The sequence below is a fragment of the Cervus elaphus genome, chromosome X (genome assembly GCF_910594005.1).
Source record: "Cervus elaphus chromosome X, mCerEla1.1, whole genome shotgun sequence".
Taxonomy (NCBI): Eukaryota; Metazoa; Chordata; class Mammalia; order Artiodactyla; family Cervidae; genus Cervus; species Cervus elaphus.
Window position 1 is genome coordinate 59,496,170 of NC_057848.1, and position 21,615 is coordinate 59,517,784.

The 21,615-nt window shown below is 39.2% G+C and overlaps 1 protein-coding gene across 1 annotated transcript in view; it reads left to right on the forward strand.

Moving 5' to 3' along the window:
- Positions 1 to 21,615, forward strand: part of ADGRG4 (adhesion G protein-coupled receptor G4) — a 115,896-nt gene that overhangs the window by 69,058 nt on the left and 25,223 nt on the right. Inside the window, 1 exon segment of the mRNA XM_043897377.1 lies at positions 16,746 to 16,880. Coding sequence (XP_043753312.1) covers positions 16,746 to 16,880 — 135 coding nt within the window.

Below are 21,615 nucleotides of genomic sequence, written 5' to 3' on the forward strand. Positions count from 1 at the left end.
TCGGACATGACTGAGCGACTGAACTGAACTGAACTGAGTAAATACCTATGAATGAAAATGCTGGTTCATAAGTTATATGTTTAAATTTGTAAGAACCAACCATACTCCTTTTTAAAGTGGTTAAGGATATGGAGCGATTTTTCATTTTTGTATTGGCCTTTTCTATATCTTTGGTAAAATATCTGTTAAAATTTTTGCCCATTTTTCAGTTGGATTGTTTGTCTTCTTATTGAGTTGAAAGGTTTTTTTTTTACAACTTCTGGATATAAGTCAGATACATGTTTTGAAAATATTTTCTCTGTGGTTTATCTATTAGATAAGTGGTGTCTTTTGATGAGCTTAAGTTGTAATTTTGGTGAGGTATAATTCATCAGTTTTTTTTTTCTTTCATGAATAACAATATATGACTTGATTAAGAAATCTTTGCCTAGCAACAGATCATGAAGATACTCTTTCCTTTAAAAGATCTATGGTTTCAATTTTTACATTTAGGATGATAATCCTAATTAATTGAACTTAATTTTTTGTATGGTATGAAGTGTGGTATGGTGTGTGGTTTGGAGTTAATTTTGTTCCATTTAGAAATCCAGTTATTGCAGCATCATTTATTGAAGATTTTCCTTTCTCCATAAATTACTTTGGCACCTTTGACAAAATATCAAATACTCATGTAAGTGTAGGTCTATTTAAAAAAAATTCTATTTTGACCCCACTGCATGGCTTGTGGGATCTTAGTTCCCCAACATGGGCCCCTGGTAGTGAGAGCATAGAGTCCTAACCACTGGACTTCCATGGAATTCCTTGTGTAGGTTTATTTTTGAGCTTTCTGTTCAGTTCTATTGACTTTTTTGTCAAAAATATATATATATATATCACACTATCTTTATTCCTGTAGTCTTGAATCAAGTAGTGGGAATCCTTCAACTTTGTTTTTTTTTCAAGATTGCTGTGGTTATTCCAGGCCTTTTGTATGTCCATGTGAATTTTCAAATGTGCTTGTCAATTTGTAGGAAAAAACCTTGCCAAGATTATAATTGGGATTGCACAATTTTGGGAGAATTGATTACTTAGTAATATCGAATCTTGTAATATTTATCCAGGAACATTTATTCAGGTCTATTTTAATTTCTCTCAGCAATGCTTTTTTCCCTTTTATTTATTTCTTTTTCTTTTTTTAAATTAATTTTTTATTTTAATTGGAGGCTGACTACTTTACAATATTGTGGTGGTTTTGGCCATACATCGACATGAATCAACTATGAGTGCTAAATGGAGAGGTATTGCCTGTCTTTTGTTAAAGTCATCCTAAATATTTTTTCTGATACTGTTGCAAATGGAATTAAAAATTTTTTAATTGAAGTAGAGTTTAATTCAGTTCAGTTCAGTTCAGTTCAGTTGCTCAGTCGTGTCTGACTCTTTGCGACACCAGGCCTCCCTGTCCATCAGCAACTCCTGGAGTTTACCCAAACTCATGTCCATTGAGTCAGTGATGTCATCCAACCATCTCATCCTCTGTCTTCCCCTTCTCCTCCTGCCTACAATCTTTCCCAGCATCAGGGTCTTGTCAAATGAGTCAGCTCTTCGCATCAGGTGGCCAAAGTATTGGAGTTTCAGCTTCAACATCAGTCCTTCCAATGAACACTCAGGATTGATCTCCTTTAGGATGGACTGGTTGGATCTTCTTGCAGTCCAAGGGACTCTCAAGAGTCTTCTCCAACACCACAGTTCAAAAACATCAGTTCCTCGGTGCTCAGCTTTTCTTTATAGTCCAACTCTCACATCCAATTACAATGTGTTAATTACTGATATACAGCAGAACAATTCAGTTATATCTCTCTATATATGTACATTATTTTTCATGTTCTTTTCCATTATGGTTATCACAGGATATTTAATACAATTATCTGTGCTACACAGTAGGACCTTATTGTTTATCCATTCTGTATATACCAATTTACATCAAATCAAACCCTCACCCAACCCCATCCCCCTTGACAACAACCAGTCTACTCTCTATGTCCATGATTCTTTGTTTGGTAGATGGGTTCATTTGTGTCATATTTTGGATTCCACATATAAGTGATATCATATGATGTTTGTCTTTCTTTTTCTGACTTAGTACAAGTGAAATTATTTTTAAATTTAATTTAAAATTAAATTTTACAATTATCTGCTGTAAGTATTTAAAAATAAAATTGATAAGCTATATCTATCACCAATCTCTCACTATCTATCCATCCATCTATCATATATCTAAATTTTGTATCCTATGAACTTGCTAAACTCACTTATTAGCTGTAGTAGTTGTTTTAGAGATTATTTGGGCCTTTCTATGCAATGCCATCTGAAAATAGTGACATTAGCCATCTTTCTCATTAATTTTTATTCCTTTTATTCCTTCTTTTGGACTTATCTTGATATTAGTACTTGCAATAAAATGTTGACCAAGTGGTGAAAGTGAACATCTTGTCTTGATATCAGGAGAAAAGTATTCACTACTTTACTATTACTATGATATTAGCCATGTTTTTGTTTTGTTTTTTAAATACCCTTTATTTGATTAAGGAAGTTTTCTTCTGTTCCTAGTTTGCTGAAAATTTTTACTGTGAGTGGTTGTTGAATTTTTTTAAATGCTTTTTCTGTATCTCTTGAAATCATCATTTGGCTTTTGTCCATTATCTAATATGGTAAATTACATTGATTTTAGGATGTTAAACCAATCTTTGCATTTTTGGAAGAAACCCTAGTGATTATGATGTTTTATCATTTTTATATAGTGGTATTTTCAACTTGATAATATTTTGTTAAGTATTTTAGCACTTATATTCATGAAGGATGTAGGTTTGAAATTATTTATTTGTTTATGGCTTGACTGGGTCTTAGGGGCTACACCGACTTTTCTCTAGTTGCAGTGCGCAGGCTTCTCATTGTGGTGGCTTCTCATCGCAGAGCACGGGCTCTGCAGCACAGGCTTAGTATTGTGGCACACTGGTTTAGTTGCTCCAAGGCATGTGCAATCTTACCAGATCAGGGATCGAACCGGCATCTTTTGCATTGGCAGGCAGATTCTTTATCACTGAGCCACTGGAGAAGCTCCTGAAAGTTTTTTTTCCCTCTAGTTTCTTTATCAGACTTTGGGTTGGTGTTTTACCAAATTTATAAAACTCTCTCAGAAACAGTTTGTGTGACATTGATGTTATTTCTTCATTAAATGCTTGATAGGGCTCACTAGGAAACTCTCTGTGTCTGGAATTTCTTTATGGGAAGTATTGTGATACCAAATTCAACTTGTTTAATGGGTATAGAGCCCTTCTGATGTTCTGATTCATCTCGTGTCTATTTTGGTTAGTTATATTTTTCTAAGAATTTATTTCAGTTAGCTTTTCAAGTTTATTGGCAGAAGTTGTGCATAACATTCCTATTATTTCTTAACATCTATAACATTTATGAATGGTCAGCAAAACTTTTCTGTAGAAGGAAGATAGTAAATACTTTAGGATTCATAAGCTATAAATGGTCTCCCTCTGCTGCACATTTTTTCTTTGCTTTGCTTGCTTCCTTGCTTCCTTTCTTCCCTTCTTCCTTCCTTCTTTCTTTATCACAACATTTAAAATATGAAATATAAAAGTCATATTTAGTCCTACCAAATAGGCCCTTGGTGTGATTTGCCTTGCTGACCAGTTTGTCAGTCTCTGATCTATAGTGATAATCTCTCTTTCATTTTCGATATTGATAATTTTCTTTTCTAGCTCTTTTTTTCTTGATCAGTATAACTAGGGATATTTTCAAGTTTGTTGATCCTTTCCAAGAACAAGTTTTTGGCTTTGTTAATTTTTTATTTTCTATTTTGTTAATATCTTACCTTTATTATTGGGCTTGCCTGGTGGCTCAGTGGTAAAGAATCTGCCTGCAATGCAGGAGCCACTGGAGATGCATGTTCAATCCCTAGGTTGGGAAGATCCCCTGGAGGAGTGCAGGGCAACCCACTCCAGTATTCTCACCTGGAAAATCCCATGGACAGAGGAGCCTGGTGGGTTGTAGTCCATGTGGTGGCAAAGAGTCAAATACAACTGAAGTGACTTGGCTTGCTCTTGCTATCTTTATTGTTAATATTTCCTTCCTTGTATTTATTGTGGGTTTACCTTGTTCTTCCTTATTTAGCTTCTTAAGGTAGATCCATAGACCACTGACTTTAGACCTTTCTTCTTTTCTATTAATAATGTAGTCATAAAAAGCTATAAATATCTTTCTATGTACTGCTTTAAGTTGTAGTCTGCAATTTTTGATATGTTGTATTTTCGTCATCAGCAGTTCAAAATATTTCCTACTTTCTTCTATGATCCATGAATTATTCAGGAGTGTATTCATTTGTTTATTTTTTAAAGAGTTTTTGGATGTGGACCATTTTTTAAAAGCCTTTGTTGAATTTGTTACAATATTGATTCTGCTTTATGTTTTGGTTTTTGGCCATGAGGCATGTGGGATCTTAGCTCCTCGACCAGGGATCAAACCTGCACCCCCTCATTGGAAGGCAAAGTCTTAACCACTAGACCACCAGGGAAGTCCCAGGAGTGTACTTGTTAAGTCCCAAATATTTGGGATATATCTAAGATATATTATTGCTGTTGATATCATGTTTATTTCATTCTGGTTATATAATATATTCAGTTTAACTTCAATCCATTTAAATTTATGGACATTTGATTTATATCCCAGTGTATGATCTATTTTGGTGTTTCATACACTTGAAAACCTTGGTGCTTCATGTGCACTTGAAAAAATTTGCATTCTACAGTTGTTGGATATGCTGTACTGCAAATATCAATTAAATCTCAAGGTGGTTGATAGTGTTCAGATCATTTACATTTTTACTGATTTTTTCTTGGTTGTTTCCTAGTTTAAAGGGGTGCTAAGATCTCTAACTTGGATTGTGAAATCGTGTATTTATCCCTTTAGTTGCATCACATTTTGCTTTGTTTATTAAGTGAATATACACTTATGTTGTCATGTCTTCCTGACTATACCTCTAATCCTAACCTGTTTATCATTATGAAATAGCCTTTCTTATTTCTGATAATACTCTTTGTCTTGTAATCTATTTTATATGGTTTTAATATAGTCATTCTAGCTTTCTTATACTTACTGTATGTATACATATACATACATAATATTTTTTTCAACCACTTACTTTGTATTTTTGCACTTATAGATAGCACACAGTTTGTGTCTATCCATCTGAAAATATCTGCCTTTTAATAGAGTGTGTACTTCTTTAATATTTAACATAATTTTTTATATGGTTGTGTATTTAGGACTACCATTTGATTTTTTTTTTTTTTTTCCCAATCCCGATCCCCCCTCCCACCTCCCTCTCCACCCGATTCCTCTGGGTCTTCCCAGTGCACCAGGCCCGAGCATTTGTCTCCTGCATCCCACCTGGGCTGGTGATCTGTTTCACCATAGATAGTATACATGCTGTTCTTTTGAAATATCCCACCCTCACATTCTCCCACAAAGTTCAAAAGTCTGTTCTGTATTTCTGTGTCTCTTTTTCTGTTTTGCATATAGGGTTATCGTTATCACCTTTCTAAATTCCATATATATGTGTTAGTATGCTGTAATGTTCTTTATCTTTCTGGCTTACTTCACTCTGTATAAGGGGCTCCAGTTTCATCCATCTCATTAGGACTGGTTCAAATGAATTCTTTTTAATGGCTGAGTAATATTCCATGGTGTATATGTACCACAGGTTCCTTATCCATTCATCTGCTGATGGGCATCTAGGTTGCTTCCATGTCCTGGCTATTATAAACAGTGCTGCGATGAACATTGGGGTGCACGTGTCTCTTTCAGATCTGGTTTCCTCAGTGTGTATGCCCAGAAGTGGTATTGCTGGGTCATATGGCAGTTCTATTTCCAGTTTTTTAAGGAATCTCCACACTGTTTTCCATAGCGGCTGTACTAGTTTGCATTCCCACCAACAGTGTAAGAGGGTTCCCTTTTCTCCACAGCCTCTCCAGCATTTATTGCTTGTAGACTTTTGGATAGCAGCCATCCTGACTGGCGTGTAATGGTACCTCATTGTGGTTTTGATTTGCATTTCTCTGATAATGAGTGATGTTGAGCATCTTTTCATGTGTTTGTTAGCCATCTGTATGTCTTCTTTGGAGAAATGTCTGTTTAGTTCTTTGGCCCATTTTTTGATTGGGTCATTTATTTTTCTGGAATTGAGCTGCAGGAGTTGCTTGTATATTTTTGAGATTAATCCTTTGTCTGTTTCTTCATTTGCTATTATTTTCTCCCAATCTGACGGCTGTCTTTTCACCTTACTTATAGTTTCCTTTGTAGTGCAAAAGCTTTTAAGTTTCATTAGGTCCCATTTGTTTAGTTTTGCTTTTATTTCCAATATTCTGGGAGGTGGGTCATAGAGGATCTTGCTGTGATTTATGTCGGAGAGTGTTTTGCCTATGTTCTCCTCTAGGAGTTTTATAGTTTCTGGTCTTACATTTAGATCTTTAATCCATTTTGAGTTTATTTTTGTGTATGGTGTTAGAAAGTGTTCTAGTTTCATTCTTTTGCAAGTGGTTGACCAGTTTTCCCAGCACCACTTGTTAAAGAGGTTGTCTTTTTTCCATTGTATATCCTTGCCTCCTTTGTCAAAGATAAGGTGTCCATAGGTTCGTGGATTTATCTCTGGGCTTTCTATTCTGTTCCATTGGTCTATATTTCTGTCTTTGTACCAGTACCACACTGTCTTGATGACTGTGGCTTTGTAGTAGAGTCTGAAGTCAGGCAGGTTGATTCCTCCCGTTCCATTCTTCTTTCTCAAGATTACTTTGGCTATTCGAGGTTTTTTGTATTTCCATACAAATTGTGAAATTCTTTGGTCTAGTTCTGTGAAAAATACCGTTGGTAGCTTGATAGGGATTGCATTGAATCTATAGATTGCTTTGGGTAGAATAGCCATTTTGACAATATTGATTCTTCCAATCCATGAACACGGTATGTTTCTCCATCTGTTTCTGTCCTCTTTGATTTCTTTCATCAGTGTTTTATAGTTTTCTATGTATAGGTCCTTTGTTTCTTTAGGTAGATATACTCCTAAGTATTTTATTCTTTTTGTTGCAATGGTGAATGGTATTGTTTCCTTAATTTCTCTTTCTGTTTTTTCATTGTTAGTATATAGGAATGCAAGGGATTTCTGTGTGTTAATTTTATATCCTGCAACTTTACTATATTCATTGATTAGCTCTAGTAATTTTCTGGTAGAGTCTTTAGGGTCTTCTATATAGAGGATCATGTCATCTGCAAACAGTGAGAGTTTTACTTCTTCTTTTCCTATCTGGATTCCTTTTACTTCTTTGTCTGCTCTGATTGCTGTGGCCAGAACTTCCAACACTATGTTGAATAGTAGTGGTGAGAGTGGGCACCCTTGTCTTGTTCCTGATTTCAGGGGAAATGCCTTCAATTTTTCACCATTGAGGGTGATGCTTGCTGTGGGTTTGTCATATATAGCTTTTATTATGTTGAGGTATGTTCCTTCTATTCCTGCTTTTTGGAGAGTTTTAATCATAAATGAGTGTTGAATTTTGTCAAAGGCTTTCTCTGCATCTATTGAGATAATCATATGGTTTTTATCTTTCAACTTGTTAATGTGGTGTATTACATTGACTGATTTGCGGATATTAAAGAATCCTTGCATTCCTGGGATAAAGCCCACTTGGTCATGGTGTATGATTTTTTTAATATGTTGTTGGATTCTGTTTGCTAGAATTTTGTTAAGGATTTTTGCATCTATGTTCATCAGTGATATTGGCCTGTAGTTTTCTTTTTTTGTGGCATCTTTGTCTGGTTTTGGAATTAGGGTGATGGTGGCCTCATAGAATGAGTTTGGAAGCTTACCTTCATCTGCAATTTTCTGGAAGAGTTTGAGTAAGATAGGTGTTAGCTCTTCTCTAAATTTTTGGTAGAATTCAGCTGTGAAGCCATCTGGTCCTGGGCTTTTGTTTGCTGGAAGATTTTTGATTACAGTTTCGATTTCCTTGCTTGTGATGGGTCTGTTAAGATCTTCTATTTCTTCCCGGTTCAGTTTTGGAAAGTTATACTTTTCTAAGAATTTGTCCATTTCATCCAAGTTGTCCATTTTATTGGCATAGAGCTGCTGGTAGTAGTCTCTTATGATCCTTTGTATTTCAGTGTTGTCTGTTGTGATCTCTCCATTTTCATTTCTAATTTTGTTGATTTGGTTCTTCTCCCTTTGTTTCTTAATGAGTCTTGCTAATGGTTTGTCAATTTTGTTAATTTTTTCAAAAAACCAGCTTTTAGCTTTGTTGATTTTTGCTATGGTCTCTTTAGTTTCTTTTGCATTTATTTCTGCCCTGATTTTTAAGATTTCTTTCCTTCTGCTAACTCTGGGGTTCTTCATTTCTTCCTTCTCTAATTGCTTTAGGTGTAGAGTTAGGTTATTTATTTGGTTTTTTTCTTGTTTCTTGATGTAAGCCTGTAATGCTATGAACCTTCCCCTTAGCACTGCTTTTACAGTGTCCCATAGGTTTTGGGTTGTTGTGTGTTCATTTTCATTCATTTCTATACATATTTTGATTTCTTTTTTGATTTCTTCTATGATTTGTTGGTTATTCAGAAGCGTGTTATTTAGCCTCCATATGTTTGAAGTTTTAACAATTTTTTTCCTGTAATTGAGATCTAATCTTACTGCACTGTGGTCAGAAAAGATGACTGGAATGATTTCAATTTTTTTGAATTTTCCAAGACCAGATTTATGGCCCAGGATGTGATCTATTCTGGAGAATGTTCCGTGTGCACTTGAGAAAAAGGTGAAGTTGATTGTTTTGGGGTGAAATGTCCTATAGATATCAATTAGGTCTAGCTGGTCCATTGTGTCATTTAAGGTTTGTGTTTCCTTGTTAATTTTCTGTTTAGTTGATCTATCCATAGTTGTGAGTGGGGTATTAAAGTCTCCCACTATTATTGTGTTACTATTAATTTCCTCTTTCATACTCGTTAGCGTTTGCCGTACATATTGTAGTGCTCCTATGTTGGGTGCATATATATTTATAATTGTTATATCTTCTTCTTGGATTGATCCTTTGATCATTATGTAGTGTCCTTCTTTGTCTCTTTTCACATCCTTTATTTGAAAGTCTATTTTATCTGATATGAGTATTGCGACTCCTGCTTTCTTTTGGTCTCCGTTTGCATGAAATATTTTTTTCGAGCCCTTCACTTTTAGTCTGTATGTGTCTCTTGTTTTGAGGTGGGTCTCTTGTAGACAGCATATATAGGGGTCTTGTTTTTGTATCCATTCAGCCAATCTTTGTCTTTTGGTTGGGGCATTCAACCCATTTACATTTAGGGTAATTATTGATAGGTGTGGTCCTGTTGCCATTTACTTTGTTGTTTTGGGTTCACGTTTATACAACCTTTCTGTATTTCCTGTCTAGAGAAGATCCTTTAGCATTTGTTGAAGAGCTGGTTTGGTGGTGCTGAATTCTCTCAGCTTTTGCTTATCTGTAAAGCTTTTGAATTCTCCTTCATATCTGAATGAGATCCTTGCTGGGTACAGTAATCTAGGTTGTAGGTTATTCTCTTTCATTACTTTCAGTACATCCTGCCATTCCCTTCTGGCCTGGAGGGTTTCTATTGATAGATCAGCTGTTATCCTTATGGGAATCCCTTTGTGTGTTATTTGTTGTTTCTCCCTTGCTGCTTTTAATATTTGTTCTTTGTGTTTGATCTTTGTTAATTTGATTAATATGTGTCTTGGGGTGTTTCGCCTTGGGTTTATCCTGTTTGGGACTCTCTGGGTTTCTTGGATTTGGGTGGCTATTTCCTTCCCCATTTTAGGGAAGTTTTCAGCTATTATCTCCTCGAGTATTTTCTCATGGCCTTTCTTTTTGTCTTCTTCTTCTGGAACTCCTATGATTCGAATGTTGGGGCGTTTCACAGTGTCCCAGAGGTCCCTGAGGTTGTCCTCATTTCTTTTGATCCTTTTTTCTTTTTTCCTCTCTGCTTCATTTATTTCCACCATTTTATCTTCTACCTCACTTATCCTATCTTCTGCCTCCGTTATTCTACTCTTGGTTCCCTCCAAAGTGTTTTTGATCTCATTCATTGCATTATTCATTTTTAATTGACTCTTTTTTATTTCTTCTAGGTCTTTATTAAACAATTCTTGTATCTTTTCAACCTTTGTCTCCAGGCTATTTATCTGTAACTCCATTTTGTTTTCAAGATTTTGGATCATTTTTATTATCATTATTCTAAATTCTTTTTCAGGTAGATTCCCTATCTCCTCCTCTTTTGTTTGACTTGGTGGGCATTTTTCATGTTCCTTTAACTGTTGGGTATTTCTTTGCCTTTTCATCTTGTTTAGATTGCTGTGTCTGGAGTGGGCTTTCTGTATTCTGGAGGTCTGTGGTTCCTTTTTATTGTGGAGGAGTAACCCAGTGGGTGGGGTTAGACAATTGGCTTGTCAAGATTTCCTGGTTAAGGGAGCTTGCGTCAGTGTTCTGGTGCATGGAACTTGATTTCTTCTCTTTGGAGAGCAATGGAGTGCCCAGTAATGAGTTTTGAGATGGGTCTATGTGTTAGGTGTGTCCTTGGGCAGCCTGTATGTTGATGTTCAGGGCTATGTTCCTGCGTTGCTGGAGAATTTGCGTGGTATGTCTTGCTCTAAAACTTATTGGCTCTTGGGTGGTGGTTGGTTTCAGTGTAGGTGTGGAGGCTTTTGGACGGTCACTTATTACTTAAAGTTCCATGTAGTCAGGAGTTTTCTGGTGTTCTCAGGTTTTGGGCTTAAGTCTCCTGCCTCTGGATTTCAGTTTTATTCTTCCTGTAGTCTCAGGACTTCTCCAACTATACAGCCCTGATAAGAAAACTTCTAGGTTAATGGCTGAAAGATTCTCCCCCGTTAGGGACACCCAGAGAGGTTCACAGAGTTACATGAAGAAGAGGAGAGGGAGGAGGGAGATAGAGATGAACAGGAGGAGAAAAAGGGGGACTCAAGAGGAGAGAGACAGATCTACACAGCTGTCTGTTCCCAGAGTGTTCTCCGTAGCCCAGTCACCTACAAGGATTCACAGAATTGGATTGGGAAGAGAAGGGGAAAGGAGGAAATAGAGGTGTTCTGAGGTAGAAAACAGAGAGTCAAGATTGGGAGAGAATAATCTTCGGTTTAAAAATAGGGCTTCTCTTCTTTTTTTTTTGTAAGGTTATAGTGTAGTGAAAATGAAAATGAAGAGTAGTAGAGGAGTACTAGAGGACTTTAAAAGAAATAAGAGAAAAAGAAAAATAGAAAATAGAAGAGAAAAAGGAAAGAAAAAAAAAGAAAAAAAAAAGAAAGAGAGAAAGAAAAAGAAAAAAAAAAGAAAAAAAAAAGAAAGAAAAAAAAAAATTTTTTTTTCCCCCCTAATTAAAAAATCGTAAAAGTCTGTGGAAATGAAAGTTAAGGAGTAATGGGGGAGTAATAGGGGATTTTAAAGGAAAATAAAAGAGAAGAAAGAAAAAGGAAAAAAACAAAAAAAGAAAAAAAATTAAAAAAAATTAAAAAAAAAAAAAAGAGAAAAAAGTAAAATTATATCTAGGAGTTTCTCTGGAGCTGTTGCGGTCAGTGTGGGTTCGGCTCAGTTTCAGATAGCTCCTCGTTCCAGCTTACGCTTCTCGATATCTACAGGCCCCTCCGGTGTAGTCAGCGTTTCCTAGAGGGATTTTAATCTGTTGCACCAGTCCCTTCTGAAGCGGTTCCCTTTGTTTATTTGGCTTCTGTTTGCCAGTCTCTTCAGAGCCTCATTTCCGCCCTGACACAGGCAGGCGGAGGTGGACTCTCACCCAGGTAGCTAGCTCCGTCGCTCTGCGAGGCAGGGAGGGGCTTGCGCTGCCGGGAGAGGCAGGCGCCGTGGGGACAGGCCTGCGCCACGGGGATGGGCTGGCGCTGCCGGGAGGGGCTGACGCTGCTTTCTCCGTCTGTGCTGCTCAGGCTCCCGGCTGTTCTATATGGAGCGCGCCCCGCGCTGCGCGAGGCTCCAGCCCTCGGGTGTTCCACAAAAGCGCGGAAGGAAAAGCTGCGCCTGCTCTCTGTGCCTTCCCCGTCAGAGCGGTCCAGGCAGCCAGGGGCTTGGTGGGCGCACTCTACCCAGGTGTGGCGCGCCCACTCCCTTCCGCGGACCCAGTCTCAGCTTCCTCTGACGCCAGTCGGGTGCGCGCGCCTTCCGCCCTCCGCGTCCCCAGCCCCAGTCCCCGCCCGCGCCGGTCGGGTGCCTGCGCCCTGTGTCTCGCTGCGACCTTCCCCTCCCCTCTGCCTCCTGCCTCCGGCGGGGCTGGGCCCGTCCGCAGCCTGCGAGCTCCTCTCTGGACCCTTTCGGTCTCTTTGTTCTGCGAGCGGCCGGCAGTGTGTTCGGGCCAGTTAATTTACTCTCTCTCTTTTGGTCTCCCACAGTTCAAGTTGGCAACTCACAGAAGTTCCCTCCGATTGTCCTCAGGGCACTCGGCCCGGACCCTACCCCAAGCAATGCCGCCTAGGAGCTCCCGGGACGGATCTCCGTCCTTAGCTCTTTTGTCTCACTTTTTATCTTTTATATTTTGTCCTACCTCCTTTCGAAGACAATGGGCTGCTTTTCTGGGCGCCCAATGACCTCAGCTAGCGATCCGAAGTTGTTTTGCGAAGTTTGCTCTGCGTTCAGTTATTCTTTTGATGAATTTGTAGGAGAGAAAGTGGTCTCCCCGTCCTACTCCTCCGCCATCTTGGCTCCTCCCTCTACCATTTGATTTTATTTTCTATCTGTCCTTCTGGTTTTTGTTCCTTTTGATTTAATATTTTTTATAACTGAATTTTAATTTTTTCTGCCTCTTTAGTTATGTCTATTTGAATTATTAATGGTTGCTCTAGAGATTACAATATACATCCTTATATTTTTGCAGTCTACTTAGAGGTACTATTGTACCACTTCATGGAAAATGTAGAAACTTTAACTATACATATCTATATATACCCTCTGTCTTTTTAAAAATGCTTTTAGGTTCATATGCTGTATTTTCATTTTTGTTCAGTTCAAGAAATTTTCTCTCTCACTCTCTCTGGGTTTTTTTTTTTTTTCTTCTTTTTGGCTGTGTGGCATGCAGGCTCTTAGTTCCCTGACCAAGGATCAAACCTGCACCCTTTGCAGCGGACACACAGAGTTTTAACCATTGGACTGTCAAAGAAGTCCCTATACCCTCTGTCTTTTATGTTATAGTTGTCATATGTATTATTACTAACAAGATCAGAAACTCCACTAGACAATGTTATAATCATTGCTTTAAAGGGTCTTAGTGAAATTGAGACTAAAAGTAGCCTTTTATGTTTGCAAGCTCAGTGGCTTCAGTCATGTCCAACTCTTTGTGACCCCATGGACTGTAGCCCATCAGGCTCCTCTGTCCATGGGATTCTCCAGGCAAGAATACTGGAGTGGGTAGCCATTCCCTTCTCCAAGAGATCTTCCTGACTCAAGGATTGAACCTGCATTGCAGGCAGATTCTTTACTGTCTGAGTCACCAGGGAAAGTGTGAAAGTTTTAGTTGCTCAGTTGTGTCTGACTCTTTGCAACCCCGTGGAACCCACCAGTCTCCTCTGTCCATGGGATTCTTCAGGCAAGAATACTGGAGTGGGTTGCCATTCCCTTCTCCAGCAGATCTTCCTGATCCAGGGATCAAACTTGGGTCTCCTGCACTGCAGGCAAATTCTTTACCATCTGAGTCACCAGGGAAGCCCTATGTTTATCGAGATGTTTATTATTTTCAATATTCTTCATTTCTTCCTGAAGGTCTGGTGACATTTCCCTTCAATTTGAAGAAATTCACTTAGCACTTCTTGTAGTACATGGTCTAATGATAATGAATTTTCCTGGCTCTCATTTATCTAAAAAAATTTTGGGGGGGCCTTTATTTGAAGGGTATTTTTGTTTACTATGGAATTTTGGATTGACAGCATTTTAGATGTTGTTCCATTCTATTCTGGCCTCCATGTTCTCTGATCAGAAATCAGTAATCATCTGAATTTTATTTCTCTATTTGTGATGTGTAATGTGTCATTTTTCTCTCTTTGCTTTCAATATTTTCTCTCTTTTTTTTTTTTTTGCAGTTTGACTATTATGTGCCTAGGCATGTGTTTCTTTATATTTTTCCCATTTGAAGTTTGCAGAGTTTCTTGAATCTGTAAATTTATATCTTTCACCAAATTTGGGGAGATTTCTGCCATTATTTTTCTAAATATTGGTTCTTCACCATTCTCTCTCTCCTCTCCTTTAGGGATTCTGATTACACAGATGTAAGATTTTTTGATGCTGCCCCACAGGTCCCTGAGACTGTGTTCATGTTTGCAATAATTTTACTATTTAGTCTTCTGATAGTATAATTTCTATTGATTTCTCTTCAAGTTCACTGACCTCTGTCATCTTCATGTCACTACTGAGTCCACTGAGTGCAATTTTTTAAAATTTCAATATTGTATTTTTAGTTCTAAAATTTCCATTTCGTTCTTTTTTGCTTCTGTTTCTGTTATTTACTCCTTTAGCATAATTGCAAGTGTATTTTCTTTAAACACTTAAGCATAATTATACTAACTACTTTAAAATCCTTGTCTGCTAATTCTAACATCTGAGTAATCTCAAGATTGATTTCCATTGACTGTCTTCACTTTAAATGGGTCATTTTCATTTTTTCTTAACATATAGGGTAACTTTGGATTATGTCCTGGCTTTTGTGAATGATATATTGTGGAGACTCTGGATTTTTCTGTGTTTCTCTGAAAATTATTTGTTTTTGTTATACCAGACAATTAACACGGTTGGAGTCAAACTAGATTCCATCTCTTGGATGGCAGCTCAAATGTCAGTTAAATTCCTTTATCCTTAGTTGAAGTCTGTCCTATATATATGTGGTTCTGAAGTCAGGCTGAGTTTACACTCAGAATTTTGGCTCTCCATCACTAGCTCTCTCCTTTCCAAGATCTCCCGTTGACCTCCCAGTGGCTGTAGTTACTTTGACCTTTGTTTTCTGGTTCTTCATGCCACAAAGACTGAAGGTTTTCTATCAGAATTTTGAGTGTCTTTCACAGTGTTTGTTTCAGGCTGTCATCTGGCTAACAGCTGTAAAAAGAGCTAATTCACCTTGTGATGCCACTTTTTTCCAAGTGTCTACTCTTCTCCAGAGCCTGCCTGGTTTTGTTCATTTTCCAGTGTCTTCAAGTCATTGTATTCAGTATAGTTGTTATATGTAGGAAGGCTGAGTCCATCTGGAGCTACTCAACCATACTGGAAGTAAATGTCTTCCCACTGCATTTTGTTTACATATAGGGTTTTCTATTAAAGACCCTGGTCAAGAAAAAAGCCCAGCAACCCCAATGAACTTCTTGGTACCAAAATCGCTCACATGTTGAAGCTAAATCATCACCTCTTCATAGTACTTGATTGTAGCAAAGTTCATTTGTGCCAGTTCAATTGTGGCTTTTGGGCTCACAATTCATTTTCAGAAATATTACAAACTTTCATCTTCCCATGATATACCCAGCAAGATAATTGTTCCTTGAAAAGCAAAATGGATAAAGGGGGAAATGTGGGTGCAGATTACATTTTTGTTTGTTCAGCTACATCCCAGCTGTGTGACCCTAGACAAGTCACTTAACGTTTCTAAGCCTTCATTTCCTGATATAATACTGTATATCTTTCAGAGTCAATAGAGAGTTTCAATGACAGGATGCATGTAAGGGTCTCATATACCCTTGTTTTTCCTGGGAGAGTCCAGGTTTGCAACTGTGGTTCCAGTGTAATTATTGATAAAGCCCTCTTTCACTCTCAAAAATATACCTGTACTTATCAAATACTATTACCAGGTGGTGCTAGCAATAAGGAACCTGCCTGCCTACGCAGGAGACATAAGAGACGTGGGTTCGATCCCTGGGTTGGGAAGATCCCCTGGAGAAGGGAATGGCAACCCACTCCAGTCTTCTTGCCTGGAGAATCCCATGGAAAGAGGAGCCTAGCAGGCTGTAGTCCTTGGGGTTGCAAAGAGTCGGACACAACTGACGCGACTTAACATGCTCACACGCACCAATCAAATCAGCAAACTCTTCTAATAGTGAGCCTCTAATTCCTAAGGCTTAATGCCTCACTTCCCTGCCCCACATTTTAAGAAAAGCATTGCTCAATAAACTGTAAGACAATGCCTAATGTCACTGTGTTGGGTTTTTTCTGTTTTTTTTTTTTTTTTTTTTCTTCCTCTCTCAGAACTGTATGGGAGAAGGTAGCCTGCTTTTGAAGACTGGCCTTTATTCCTGAGAATTATGGCAAATCACCTTATCTGTCATCCCTCTTCCACCTCTATGAATATCCAGGTGGAAGCAGATCGAAGGGACAGATATAAGGATAGATCAAGAAAGGAAAAGTGGTGTGTGTGTGTGTCTGGGTCTGTGTTCCCCCTGGGTCACATCTTGGCCTATAATCTGAGTGTGTGCATGTATTGAGTTGGCCAAAATGTTCATTCAGCCGCAACAAAAGTTTTTCAATAGCATTGTTCAAAAACCTGAAGGAGCTTTTTGGTCCACTCAATAAAAGATTTGCATAGCTGGTGGAGCTAGTTCTCACCCTTCAGCCCTCAGCCTCCAGGGCTGAGGCTGGGGTTGGGGCAGAAAGTGGCGAGGACTTCAAGCTGATGGATGATGAATCTGTTTTTTATTTCCTGGTTTTCCTTGACAGATTTCCCTAGACAAAGTCCCCTTGGGGAGAGTTTTGGCCTCCATATATTTACCTAAATCACTGAGGGAGAGAATTCCTCTTAGCAGCTTACACACCATCTTGTTTAATTTTTTTGGCCAAACTTCACTCTTTAAGGTAAGTTCTTGCCTCTGGTAACTGTCATGAACCGACATATGGTGACTCACTGTAATTATGAACTCTTGCTATTTCCATGATGTGCTGTTTATTCTCAAATATGCTCTCCTATTTATTCTGCAAATCTTCCAGCACAACCCCTGGCTCTCAGCATGAATCAACGTCTACTTTAATGATGTTCCTCAGTTTTTCATTTTCACAGCTTCTCAGCTTTGGAAGGGACCTTAAGGATTATCTGATGACCAAACGGAGGCCTCAAGATGTTTCAAAACCAGAAACGTACAGCGAATTCTCCTGATGAAATGCCATCTGGGCTTATCTGTGCTCCCCTCCCAAATCTCCCCTGTATCCTCAAAGCCAACACACACATTTCTCAGGCCAATTTATTTGAAGCTGAGTGGTATCCAGCAGGACACTTAACTGCAGACATGGTTGCTCTTTCCCACCGCCTCCACAGAACCTTCTCTAAGGGCTTCTGTCCTCACCTGTTATTAGACAGAGAGGCAGTATGATGTGGTGGTTAACAGCAGGGACCCTGGGGCCAGATGCAGAATTTAAAGCTGGCTGTGCCATTGTCCACCCACATGAACTCGTGGGCAAGTTCCTCAACTCCCAGTGCCTTTGTTTCCTCCTATGTAAACAGGAGGATAGTAGTACCTCACTGGGATGTTGAAGGATTAAAGGACTTAATACATATAAAATGCTTAGAATAGTGCCTTGTACACAATTAACACCATGTAAGTGTTTGCATTGATTTTACTATTTGATTATCTTGGGGCTCTGCCTAACGAAAAGCCCATTTCTTCAGCCTGCTCTGTCCCACCCAGCTGCTGGGAAGAGAGCGCTCAGAGATGGCATGATGTTGCTGATGACCACTCTTAATTGTTAGTATTTATACTCCAAGACTCAAAGAGCGCTCTGATATGAACATTTGTATCCTCTCAAAATTCTTTTGTTGAAATCTTAACCCCCAAGGTGATGTATCACCCGGTGAGTCCTTTGGGTGGTGATTATGTCATGAGGATGGGGACCTCATGAATGGGATTAGTGATCTTATGGAAGAAGCCTCAGAGAGTTCTCTCACCCCTTCCACCATGTGAGAATACAGCAAGAAGGTGTCAACCAGAAAGCAAACCTTCACTAGAACCCAACTATGTAGGCACCTTGGTCTTGGACTTGCAGCCTCTAGAACTGTGAAAAATAAATTTCTGTTGTTTATAAGCCATGTAATCTGGACTTTGTTATAGCAGCCCTAACAGACTAAGACACAGAGCTTAAGTAATTTTGCCCAAAATCACACAGCTAGGTAGTGGCATAGCTAGGAATCAAATCCAGGGTGTCTGACTCCAAAGTTCAAATATTTATGAGGTTCATGAACTAGTGCCTGGGTGTGCACATTTTTAAAAGAGACTATCCAAACAAATGAATTTCTAATGGTCAAATTTCCACAGTGATTTGGAGGCGGTTGTACTGAGCCAGCTTAAACATACTGCATATCAATTCATTATAACATTATCTCCAGCTATATCTCCAGGATGCTGTTCTCCTGGACTTCTGTAATTGCTCCCCTCTCTGTCTAAATTCTATTTGTTCCTATGGGCTTAGCTCAAATTCCACCCGGGAAGTTTGCCTAAAGTTCACGAACCTCTGCTCTCCTCCTTACCCTCTGCTTGTATTCTTGTGTTACACCTCTGCCTAGTTTCTAGATTGGTATTCCCAAGGAGGTTGTGGCATGTGTCATGGCTCAGACATGTTTTATTTTCATAGCACCTAGCATAGGGCTAGGTACTCAATATGCTTTCACTAGCTATATATTTATTAGGCATTTTTAATGGAGAAAAATAGCTGGACCCAGGACAAGCCAGTTAATGAACAAATAATCATAATAAAAATTACGAATGTGATTCATAGCACTCATGGCACTTTTGGCCAGCTTGTAATTTCTGTCACCTTAGATGCCATTATTTTGGTCTTAGCTTCTCTCCTTTCTTCAGAGAGGTGTGCTTGTTTTGTAAAATAAAAGATAAACCTGTTTTGCATAAATTTCACACCTAATAAGTCATTTTTATTCACTAACACCTTCTACTGAAAAAGATTAAAGATCTTTGCCAAAATTAGCCTTCAGACGTCATAGTGGCAGATGAAGAAGGATTAGAAGTAACCTATCATCAATTTCAGAACCGGAAGGATCCTTATAATTCATTGTGTCCCATCTCCTCATTTTACCAATGAGGATATTGAGACCCAGAAAGGGGAAGGGACACAATTTATTCATTTATTCACCCAGTTATTTATTCAACTAGCAAATATTTATTAAATTCCTACTATGTGTATTGTGTGGTGCTGTATGGGGGAGGGTTCTCACACGCAAGGGGGTGACCTGAGGCTGGGACCTGAGCCACTCATTTTGGGGGAGTAAGCACATACAAAAAATGCCACAGTTTAACTACAAACCCTCCCCCACCCAAGTTCAAAGTCTCACAGCTCTGCTTTCACACTACTTCTTCTAATATCTTTTGATCAAAACCTTAACTGTCATTACAACATATTACCTTAAGTGAAAGTGTTAGTCACTCACTCATGTCCAACTTTTTGTGACCCCATGGATTGTAGCTCACAAGTCTCCTCTGTCCATGGAATTCTCCAGGCAAGAATACTGGAGTAGGTTGCCATTTCCTTCTCCAGGGGATCTTCCCAACCCAGGGATCGAACCTGGGTCTCCTGCAATGCAGGCAGAATATTTACTGTCTGAGCCACCAGGGAAGCCCCATATTGTTAATAAGACACCACTCTTGGAAAACATGTGCCTCCTCTTCCACCCCTCCATTAGTGGTGGCTCTTGGGGAGAGGGCCAAAGCCCAAGGCAAGTACAATATGGCCCAGGGGCTCTGGAAGCACAAAGCCCCAGCACCCCAGCTATCTGGGAGCTCAGGAAAGGCCTCTGTAGGAGATGTGTCATCTGAGATGGAGGTCAAGTACCAGCTAGAAGATTTGAAAGGGTGAGGAGAAGGAGGGAAGAGTGTTTCAGGCAGAGGAAACCGCTTCTGTAATGCTTCAAAAATGGAAATAGGTCCAACCAGAGCCTAGAACTAGAGGGTAGAAGAGTGAGCAAGGGTTTAGTTCCTTTCCCTGAATGGTTGCCACTTTTTAGGTCAAGGAAATAAAGCCAGAAAGTAGGTTAATTCAGTCCCAAGTCACTATGTGTTTCTCTTCCTTTGGCCTTCTCACTATAGAAAACCACATCTCTGAGACTAAGTTGGGAGGGTTGTTAGGTATTTGGTCCACCTTTCTCATGTTACCAGTGTCCCCGAAAGGGGAAGGGACTTTCAAGAAACAAGAGGGCCTGGGCTAGGACTTGTTTTTGTTTTTTTTTTTTCTTTTTTTTTTTTCCATTTATTTTTATTAGTTGGAGGCTAATTACTTTACAATATTGTAGTGGTTTTTGCCATACATTGACATGAATCAGCCATGGATTTACATGTGTTCCCCATCCCGATCCCCCCTCCCACCTCCTTCCCCACCCCATCCCTCTGGGTCTTCCCAGAGCACCAGCCCCGAGCACTTGTCTCACTCATCCAACCTGGGCTGGTGATCTATTTCACCCTTGATAATACACATGGTTTGATGCTGTTCTCTCAAAACATCCCACCCTCGCCTTCTCCCACAGAGTCCAAAAGTCTGTTCTGTACATCTGTGTCTCTTTTTCTGTTTTGCATATAGGGTTATCATTACCATCTTTTTAAATTCCATATATATGTGTTGGTATACTGTATTGGTCTTTATCTTTCTGGCGTACTTCACTCCGTACAATGGGCTCCAGTTTCATCCATCTCATTAGAACTGATTCAAATGAATTCTTTTTAACGGCTGAGTAATATTCCATGGTGTATATGTACCACAGCTTCCTTATCCATTCGTCTGCTGATGGGCATCTAGGTTGCTTCCATGTCCTGGCAATTATAAACAGTGCTGCGATGAACATTGGGGTGCACGTGTCTCTTTCAGATCTGGTTTCCTCGGTGTGTATGCCCAGCAGTGGGATTGCTGGGTCATATGGCAGTTCTATTTCCAGTTTTTTAAGAAAGACAACCTCTTTAACAAGTGATGCTGGGAAAACTGGTCAACCACTTGTAAAAGAATGAAACTAAAACACTTTCTAACACCATACACAAAAATAAACTAAAAATGGATTAAAGATCTAAATGTAAGACCAGACACTATAAAACTCCTAGAGGAAAACATAGGCAAAACACTCTCTGACATAAATCACAGCAGGATCCTCTAGGACTTGTTTTTTTAACCATCGGCCAGGACCTTTTCCTCTGGACCTTGCTGCAAACCCTCCTCTACATAAGAACTGCCCCGGGGGATTCCTCTGGGAAGGGAAGCACTGAACCACCATGCTGGCTTTGGTTGACAGAGCTGGTCAGGAACAGAAAGTGAGTAGCTTCCTCAGGGAGCCCCAGGCTGTGTTCATAATTCCTCATTTCTCAGTGGCTGAAGGGCTCAGAAATTTGTTGTTGTTCAGTTGCTCAGTCGTGTCCAACTCTTTGCAATCCCATGGTTTGCAGCACACCAGGCTTCCCTGTCCTTCACCATCTCCCAGAGCTTGCTCAAACTCATGTCCATTAAGTCGGTGATGCCATCCAACTATCTCACCCTCTGTCGTCCCCTTCTCCTCCTGCCCTTAATCTTTCCCAGCACCAGGGTGTTTTCTAAAGAGTCAGGTCTTCAC